The 9,726-nt window shown below is 55.5% G+C and overlaps 3 protein-coding genes across 3 annotated transcripts; 1 reads left to right on the top strand and 2 right to left on the bottom strand.

Moving 5' to 3' along the window:
- Positions 1-1,733: 1,733 nt before the first annotated feature.
- PHACADRAFT_175627 (uncharacterized protein) lies at positions 1,734-2,943 on the bottom strand (the record flags this gene model as incomplete). The annotated part of the gene is made up of 3 exons (XM_007397863.1): positions 2,402-2,943; positions 2,044-2,329; positions 1,734-1,987 (listed from the first exon to the last, which is right to left on the bottom strand). The coding sequence occupies exons 1-3, from the start codon at positions 2,545-2,547 to the stop codon at positions 1,736-1,738; spliced, it is 684 nt and encodes a 227-aa protein (XP_007397925.1). The 5' UTR covers positions 2,548-2,943.
- Positions 2,944-5,203: 2,260 nt separating this feature from the next.
- On the top strand, positions 5,204-7,677 carry PHACADRAFT_259441 (uncharacterized protein). The gene has a single exon (XM_007397862.1). It carries the CDS (start codon positions 5,294-5,296, stop codon positions 7,397-7,399), a length of 2,106 nt encoding a protein of 701 aa, XP_007397924.1. The 5' UTR covers positions 5,204-5,293; the 3' UTR covers positions 7,400-7,677.
- A 607-nt stretch (positions 7,678-8,284) lies between these two features.
- Positions 8,285-9,715, bottom strand: PHACADRAFT_197652 (uncharacterized protein; the record flags this gene model as incomplete). Its single annotated transcript, XM_007397861.1, has 6 exons — positions 8,285-8,588; positions 8,636-8,648; positions 8,704-9,278; positions 9,331-9,423; positions 9,474-9,619; positions 9,671-9,715. Coding segments are annotated over 6 exons (1,176 nt in total), but the record flags the coding sequence as incomplete, so codon positions are not given.
- Positions 9,716-9,726: the final 11 nt, after the last annotated feature.

The raw sequence follows: 9,726 nt of genomic DNA, 5'->3' as shown, positions 1-9,726 counted from the left end.
GACGAACCCCCGCGGCAAGGATACCCACCGGCAGTACTCCTTGTATAAAAACTATCTTAGTCTTGTGCATGTTCGGTGTCTTTACGACCGAATGCAACTCTGTTCTCCGCGGCGACCTGGAATCAGGATCATTCAATATCCTCTGGGAGGCGAGCTCTCACCGGCTACTTAATGTCCAGCATTCAAACTGTCATGCAGAAGCAACGGTGATGATCGTACGAGTTTTGTCATCTCAGACGAGACTTGGGTAATATACAATGTATTTGGAGAAAAGTCATGAAGCTGTATGGTACATGCTTTGAATTATGCGAGGCACAGCGCTGCCGAATACGAATAAGTCTGTCCTGATGCAGAGTGCGGCTACCAAAATGCTGGTATGAGTGGAGGGAACATGAGAAGAAACAACATGGGTCAGCAGGAACAGGAACGGGCGAGGCGTGCTACGCCTGCGTGCGCTGTGCTTCCTGCTGCATCGCCCAGAACTGCCGGGATAGGCCCGATGGCGGCGGGGGTGCGGCAGTGGGAGAGGTGCTCGACCTCCCCCGAACGCTGCCCGTGATGGACGGGCGGCGCGGATGGTACAGCGACGGCTGCGGAGTGAGCTGTGGGTGCGTTGGGGTATATGCATCGCGCGCGGGATCGCGGTACTCTCGGTCTCGCGCAGGTGACGTCTGCGCGGCAGATGAAGGAGTCGTCGGCGTCTCCTTATTCATGGACGTCGTTCGAGCGCGCTCGCGTTCGGCCTGGAGGGCGGCAGTACTCGCCCGGGACAGCCCCGGCCGCTGCAGAAGGGGATTTTGGAAAGGCTGCTGCGGGCCTTTGGTTGAGGAGTTCGAGTCTGGCGACGGGTTGCGCGTTACGGGTGTAGAACTGTCCGGTGATGGTGGTTTTGCCAGGCGGTGGTCGAAGACGTCCAAGTTGGGCATGTTCGGGAGGTGCTGCAGCTCGAGCAGTTCCCGGAGCTGCTGCTGCTGTGCGCGCGACCGTTCTAGCTCTTCTTGCTCGCGGAACTGAGAAGTAGAGCTGACGGATGGTCTCCGTAATGAAGAGCGTCTGGCAAGTGGCGAAGTCATGGCAGAGTCTTCAGCACGCTCCCGTGGAACATACTGGAAAGAGGTGTTTGGAGACGATGAGCAGCTGGCCATGTGTACGTCGGTGGAGCGGGGTATTGAGCGAGACATAGGCACATCCTGATCGCGAATTGACGAGGTGCTGCTCATACGCGGCATTGGAGGTCTAATCTGGATGGGATCAATGGAGCGTCGCATATAAGCATTCGGTCGTTTGCTCTTGAGATCCTCGATGTCGCTGTCCTCAGCAGTAAGCGGCCGGAAATTCTGTCGATTCGGAAGGTTAGACACGGGCAGTGTGGCAGTAGTGGGTATCGGTGATAGCTGGAAGCGGTCATCTTCCTCCGCCTCCTCCGCCCCTTCGTCTAACGAATCTTCGTTGACGATGGACATCGGCTCATCGACAGTGCGTTCAGAAGAGAAATAATGATGAGTCTCAACCAGACGCGGGGGTGTTGGTAATGGGTTACGGAGGGCCTTGAGCTCGCTCAGCTCAGCGCTAAGCTCCTTGAGCTCGTCAGCAAGTCGTTTGCACTCTGCAACACGCTCGTCATACTAGATCGAGAATCTGTGAGACTAAGACCGTCTTTGTACAAGGACACGCTTACTTTCCTGAAGAGGGTAACAGGTCAGACGGTTTTTGCAGCAAATGGCATAATCGACACTTACTCTCTCCACTCCTTGTCCATGCGATCATAGGAGTCGCGCAGATTACGTTCAACGCTCATCGCTTTCTCCATCTCGCTTACCCGCTTCTGTGCAAGATCCTGGTACTTTTCTTCGCCGGAGCGGATCTTCTCCTTCAGCTCCTCAGACTCGGCGCGGAGATCGATGATGGTTGCCTTCTCCTCTTTGACCTTGTACTGCAGGTCGGTATATTTGAACAGGAGAAGGTAAGCTGCACGCAGGTCAGCGTGCTGCGTGTACCAGTGGTAAGCGTCTATCGCGAGCGAGATGGAACGGCAAGGAATACCTCGTCGGAAGGCTGTCTTGACAGCCATCTCCGGACCTCATCCAGGAAGTCCCGGACCTCGGTCGCCTTGGCACCGTCAAACACAATGTGGGTTATCTGCGTCTGGAAGTCGCGGGCGGGAGTGGGGAACTCGTTGTAACCAGAGTCCGGCGACCCCGGCGCCGAGGAATGGTGAAGGGGCGTACTCGGACGGCTGCACTTGTCGATGTGCAGCTTCCGGACGTCGTCGTACTGGAAGGCCGTCCGGCAGAGGGGACAGCTCTGCCTTGTCAACGACCGCAGACACCTGTCGGGACGGAGGACAAAGGCGCGGTGAGCATGCAACAACGACAACGAAGTACAAGGGCATCGGCTGTACCTGAGACAGAAAATGTGTCCGCAGGCTATGGCATGAGGAACGTTGGGGCCGCCATAGCCTTCCAGACAGACATCGCACACTGAGTTGGGATGGAGGACGATCATGGTCGACGACGGGGGTCTGCAGCGGGCGGGGAGAGGTCCCATGAGATTTAAGCTAGCTCTGATCGCCTAGCACAATTCGCGTGCCGGCCAGGCCTGTAGCAATAGAGCCGAAGGGCATGCTGCAGTAATGTCGCCCGGTGGTGCACGAGGCGTCAGTGACAGATCGGGACTCTATCTGGGGATGTATTGTGGGGTGTGTTCGGAGACTTCTTGCTTCTGTCAAGCACGGCAGCTGTTGCCCGACAGACTGGAACAGTTTCGGAGCGTCCTGGACGGATTGACCATCAAAGCAAGGCTTGCTGGATGAGGTCAGGGAACGATAAGCCCCCGGACCTTGCGAGAATGGCGGACACGGCGCGTCTCCGGTGCCATCCTTTCCCATATCGACCTGAATGTCGAGAAAGGGTGCATTTGCCGGACACTGGGGGGCAAAGCATGCGCACAAGTCAGCCCCTAGAAGTGGAGGACGACCATGGGTACTCGGAGTTCGGGGCGATTCTCAATCCTCGTGGTCTAAACGTGTACAGTTATCTATGCGGCGCAATTGCGGTCAATTATAATACCCCTGGGTAAGGAGTGCAAGCGATGACAGCAGATGTTATTGCGACACATAGCACATGTTATAAGCACTACGCAGCCTTGTTTCTGGCGCATGTCTCGAGCAGCCACAAAACGCGTCCTAACCGTAGAAAGCACGGCGGCAGGCACGTCAGAGTGGACGGACAAGACAAAAATTTGAGAGTATGCCACGTACACTTATCAAACCGCGAGGAAAGGTAATTTCATCCATATTACACCTGAGAATTCAACAGGCATTGGGCGACGGGAAGGTCTGAGGAACAGTCCGAAACAGTGAGCAAACAAAGCAGGCGTTCGGACACGAGCCCTCGGAAGTTTTGAGTGGCGGCCAAAGGCGATACTGCACGGAGAAGGTTCCCGTTGGAAGCAGATTCCGCTTCCCATGCATCACGATCGAAATGAACGCTCCGTGGAGGAATAGGAGTTGCGCTGAGAGACGGAACACTAGCAAGCGATGGAGTGGGCTGATGTTAAAAAGTACTGTCTGAAACCCCCCAGTTGGCAAGGCTATATACATGTTGGGGGTATAGTGGAGAAGGCTGAAAAGTAGGCGAGACCTCGGGAGCGAGGGCGCGTCAGGCGACAAAAGGCACGAGGTTACACGATGGCGGTCTGATGGAGGAGGCACGTTTGAGAAAGAGTGAGGCATGCTTGTCGACCCGTATGTGAACCCTTAGCTCGGTAAACCTTGCGGTGTACGGCCGAAGTAACAGTTGCCCGGGAGAACATCCTGAGCACCGCAGCCGAACGAGAGCGGGGGAGGTGGCTCATTCCTGGGAAACACGCAGGTGCAGCTTCTATCCGAATGGTTCTTGGAGGTCAGGGTGGGCCGCTATTTGACCGTCCAATGTTGTTCAGAATTGCCTGGAAAGAGTCCGTGGAAAGGCTAAAAGGCTTAGTGGATATCAGTACAAGGGTCTACCAAATGCATTCCTCACTATTTCCGCCCTCTGTTAAATGAAAACGTTCGAAAGAACGTTCATAGAATTGGCAGCCATAAGGCCTAGCTTTGTCGATAACGCTTTCATCCTTCAGAGGGGAGCGGCGACTTGGTCCAGCCTGTGCAGAGTTGGCGACTTCCGCAACACGCAGAGGATATCAAGCCAAACACCAGAGTGTGACCTATAGTGTGTTATGGTATGTTCCTCGAAGATTGAGCAGGGTCAGACGGCGGAGAGGCAGGCCTTGCGCGAGTAGAGGACGTGACGAGGTCTGACGTTACTGTGGCATTTCCTTTTTAAAAGATTGTGACTGTCACCGTCACAACCTCGAGGACGCGAGTCCTGCGATGTCGCCGGCTTACACCTCATTGTCCTAGTCGCCCACCTCTGGAGATACCCCCGTGCAAAGTCCTAGAATCCTGGTGCCGCCCAGCTGCGGTGAAGGGTTTGGATGCTCATCGTACACCCTTCTTCTACTTGTGATGTCTGTCTCGAGCCTTTCGCCTGGCAGAACCCAGGTTTAACGCCACATGCAATCCCCTGCGGGCATGTCTTCTGCTTGCAGTACGTCCCGCGGTAGGGTAACCCTGAGCTGTTCACTCACACTATCTTTCTTAGATGCCTGCAATCTACGCATCCAAGCAACTGCCCGCTGTGTCGGAAAGCCTATATTCCGGAGCGCGTCAAGAAGTTGCATGTAGACCCGTGTACCGCCGAGATAGAGGACGACAATCCTATTCTTCAGGTCAACAGACATCTTCGCCGCTTAGCGCTTGTATCCGGAGACCACATACCTGAGCAGCATGCCGTGGACGCGATCAGCGAAGTTAATGCTTGGCTAGCTACTCATGGTCCCAGCGAAGCCGTGGTCAGTCATGACGCAAGTGCCCTGATGAGCAAGCGATCTCACCCTTTCTTAGTACCGGCCGCTTCGCAATGCGGTCGCCGCACTACACCGTTCGATCGCGTTACACCGGGAAGCGACTGTTACCCACGAGGAGATGGAACAGCAAGGAGAAGAGCTCTGGAAGCAGATCCGGCTGAGAGATCTTGACTTGCAAACTGCTCGCACTGTAGAAGACAACCTGTTGGATCGCTTGCAGCGTACAGAAGAGGAATGTGAAGAGTAAGTGGACATCTCGTACTGATGTTAGTATTTCGCTCATACATCACATTCAACAGGAAGGTGCTCTGCGGCGTTCAGTTGTGGTAATACTCTCACTGATTTTCTCTTCCAGCTTACCCGTGCAGAGAGGTCCCGTGCGGAGATGGAAGTCGAATTTATGCGAATGCGGGCTGAACATTCCCAGTTCCGGGAGGAACTCGCCAAATACCGGACGAATCCTCAAGTTTATCCTGTGCAGCAACCTTCAAGAGAGCGCCCTGACCGATCCGTAACGTCTATGAGCCGACGAACCTCACTCTCCCATTCTGCTCATTCCGTACATTCCCCCAGCACTCGTACCGATGCGGCATATCTTCATTCTGAGACTGAGCGGTCAATCGATACTTCTCCTAGTATCTCTACCGTTCTCGACGAAGCCCGGCCTAGAAGAACTACTCGCCCGTCAGTTGTCATTCCTGGAGCACCCGAGTACAAGAAAATTATCCCCCCTCTGCCCGCTCCTTTCACGTTCCGTGAATTTAATCCGACCTCAGCCTCCATTAATTCACGGCCTCCCATGCCTCCCCCCGTTTCATCGAGGTCTTCTGCACGTGTCGTTGAACCGGATCTGGCAATGCGCCCCGATGTACGGCAAACTTCCCAGCGCTCCGCTATTGAAGCTCAGACCTCGTCATATGATCAAGTCACGCCCAGGGCCCCCACGATACCACACCATAACCGCAGTCCTCAGTATGGCTACATTCCTGGAGTTGGCTATGTTCCCACGTCACCTCCTGGAGAACGTTCGCTTGTCTCGGAGCAGGACAATACCCAAACTCCCGCAGCTGCTGGACTAATGTTATATAGCCAGGGATCTCAACAGGTCGATGTTACGAATACTAGAACAGTCGAAGGCGCAGCACGAGCAATGGCTATCCAATCTGGGGAGATCGAAACTCACGAAAGTACCTGGGGACATGTCTATCATGCTCTGGTTTCCCGTTCTAATCCGTCTTCATCGTCCCTTCGAACTGCCCACGCCGACTCTTCTCTTCAACCTAATGCATCTACACCAACTTCCGCAACTAGTAATCTTAATGGTCTTGGTATCTCGTCACCCCCTGGTCGCACCTCCGGATCGCCTGCACCGGTGATTCAGAGGCGAAGTGATGCTTCTCCTGAACCTTCTGCTGCTTCGTCTTGGGGCACTGTATCTAGCGCACGTAGTTCTCGTGCGTCTCTCCTAGAAGAACTAATGAGTTTACCTGGAGCTATCGCGAATTTGGATGTAGTTGCGAGACCTTCTGCTTCTCGACACTCCAGCATATCAGACTTGCGATTAGCTGGGCTGCCTGACCCCACGTTCGGTGACGCTGTCGACAATGACGGCAGCGGCCGGGATACTCCCAGACTACACTCGGACCGACCGATTCGTCCCTGGCCTGGTTCAGACCCTTCGTTGCCACCTCAGGGTCCATCTCAGAGTTCCGACAATACATATGCCTTGGCTTCTCGCGTGAGCCTGGCGCACGACTCAGGCGATATCTCACGTGCTCTCGAACCAGCGTCTGCATCCGCTGGTATTGGACTTATGCTCGCCAGCAGCGCTTCTACCCATCAGCAGGTCTCTGACCAAGATGACCTACAGCACGTCAACCGCTCGCTGATGCAACTTGTCGCCGAGGCACGAAACAGCCGCAGGCGGTCGCGGCCTATGTCGCTCGCAAGCGCCGATGACCGCGCAGAGTTCCACAGCGAGTCGTGGGAGATTCGTGCGCAAAACGTCGGCGCCGCACTGGGGCCAGATAACGGGTCTGTTGCGCAGCGCTCCGCCGGGTCGCTCAACCCCGCGCCTTCCTCAGGAGCGCGTGACGGCAGGGACCCCAGATCGGCGCTGCGACAGAACACCGTGTCATCCACGTCCCAAGCTACCGATTCTGCACGACGCAGACGTCATTCGAATGTGACCTTCGCGTCGCCTCCACCGCTGACCTCCTCTGTCTCATTCCACAGCGAGCGGCAAGTTCTCTCGCCTGCCATAGATGATCGTGTACCGAGCAGGCCGCAGAACCTTGGCAGCTTCACACAGTCGAGCAGCAGCATGCTACTCGATGGCAGCTCTCTCTTGCTGTCCATGCCGCCGCCTGGACCAAGCACCTCTACCGCCACGACGTCGACCGGAGAGCCATCCTCGATCCGTGCTCCGCGGCCCGTCAGTGGTCTCGCTACGAACATCTTCGCTCTGTGGGGCTCTCGTAATACCCGCTAATTGTACCCCACGACCCTTCCGTCCACCAAATTATGCTCTCAGTTATTGCTCTACATGTCTGTTTATGCTATACTAATCGTCTGGTGTCCTGCTATCTGTCCATATTATACAGCCTCCTGTCCATTTTGCTTTACATAGAATAGTACCTAGTAGCTTTTACTTGTTCGGAGCCCCGCTGTACATCCATATGTCGCACGTCCCTGCTATGTAGGTTATCTCGCATCAGTCCGACCAGCCCGGCTGTACAGAAACCATTCAACGTCTGTCCACACAAAGGCCTCCCGGGACAGAATTGGATGATCAGTACCGCGATGTGGGCCCGGTGCACCTTTATGGCGTCCGAAGCCTCTCACAGGAAAGGGCCCTTATCAGCTATTTCCAGCAGGAAATGCCTAGCAGCCGACTGCTAGCGAAACTCGCGCGGCGACGCTTGAATACCATGGGAACACATCGAAGCTCGCAGAGATGGCCAGCAGGTCGTCTCAGCAGGCCCATCTTCCCACCAGATGCGTCCAGGCGATGGGATTCGTGCAGCGAGGCGGTGCAGGCCCTCCTCATAAGGCCACTCTCGCCTGTACGGGCACTGCGTGGGTTCTGATCCATGCAGTGGCGGTGCATGGTGCCAGCTGGGTATAGTAGGAATTCCTTCGGGATGTGCGTCTTCGACACCTTTTCTAGCCGAAATGGCCTCGTGCGGACCGGAAGCGAGGCACAGCCGATGGATAGCAGGATAATCAGCGTCGATTTGAACCAAGACCACCTATTACATAGAGATACAGTCGCGGAGCGAGATCATGAGATACAAGCCACAGGACGTCTAGACGTGGGAGATGCATCTATCCTATGTGGTTCGGGGGTGACACCCAGGACGGTGGAAAATCCCCACTATTGAGAAGTGGCTCGTCGGTCGGCGAGGAGGCTTCGGGCGGCCGTCTCAGCTTCTGCGCGGGCAGCGAAGAGGCTGCTGATGAGGGCGCGAGACGACGGCACGGAAGCCTGGCGGACTCCGGCGGCAGGAGCGTGCGAAGGTGCTGTGTCGGCTGCCTCGACGTTCCGATGCTTGACGAACGGATTTGGCTTGGGTTGAGGCGGGCGGCTTACACGGTTGAGCTCGGCGGATGAGAGTGCGCGTGATGGAGGGATCCAGACGCCTAGCAGAATCTTCCAGGCCGTCAGGATGCGGTCGATGCTGTGGAATAGTTTAGCGACTGGCTGCACATGACATGTCAGACATACCGCTGGTAGTTCCCTTCGGGATAATGTGAGCTGGCAAGCTGTGTAGAGAGTCCGCTGATAGTACTCACATTGGATAAGGGCTCTGTGCCAGCGGAATAGCAACCAGGTAGTCCAGTAGATAACAGAAATCATGCCCAGTAGTCTGAGGAATGCGGCGGCGCTCGATCTTTGCCCTACATCAAACAACCACGAGCAAACCTTTGTTATCAATATCGGAAGCCGACTCAGGCGGCCGTACTGCAGAGAGGCGAAGATGATCTCGTATACAGCACGCGTGATGCTCCTGCCCAAAAGCGCGGCCGTCGCACCAAAGGTCACTCCGCCACATACGGCCTTGCGCTCTGCAAGAGTCTCCGGTTCCTGAGGGTCTGCAAGGAAGCGTGCTGCGCACGAGCCGACAATGTAAGCTGGGATATGCAGGAGGCCGATGGGGAAGAAGCATAGGAAGCGTGGGTGCAGTACCGTCGTGATGGCTTCACGCAGGAATACGCCGATGCTGACTGCGCGGGAAGGCTTCTCAGAACTTGAATAAAGGGCCACAAGAGAGCCGTGCGAGATGCCAGCGTGGTACAGAATGCCGGAGTATTTCACGAGCTTTGTTACAGCTTCTTGGCTATTCCCGTCATCGAAGCGATCCATGAGACTGTATGAAAGCTGCATTACCGGCCACGGATGCGGAGTGTGGAACGACCTACGCTTGGGAGAGGTCGACATAGTTGTCTCGTGTAAATAGCTCCAGTTCAGGATGGTATATTTCTCTAGCCATAGTGCCGGCGAAGCAATGGTCCCTGATGAGCTTGTAAGTTAGAGTCACAGGCGCGCGAATGGGGCAACGCACCAGTCTTTGGCGTTTACAGTCAACTTCGTCAGCCTGGTCTCTATTTCAGCTGTCAGCTCTTTAACTTCCGCGTGAGGGTCGTTGCTCGCAAGATACCGCTGGGCGTATGGTTCAGTGTCTATCGGTTTGCCGTACTGCACCAAGACCTGTACGGGACCGGTGAGGCCACATCGAGGATCGAAGCACTTTTTGCTCACCTGGCTTTGGAAGTGCGACTTGTCGGTATAGATAATCCCGACAGGGACTACCATCA

The sequence above is a fragment of the Phanerochaete carnosa genome, assembly GCF_000300595.1.
Source record: "Phanerochaete carnosa HHB-10118-sp unplaced genomic scaffold PHACAscaffold_7, whole genome shotgun sequence".
Taxonomy (NCBI): domain Eukaryota; kingdom Fungi; phylum Basidiomycota; class Agaricomycetes; order Polyporales; family Phanerochaetaceae; genus Phanerochaete; species Phanerochaete carnosa.
Note: the sequence above shows the minus strand (reverse complement) of the source record. Positions and strands in the feature narration are given on the sequence as shown.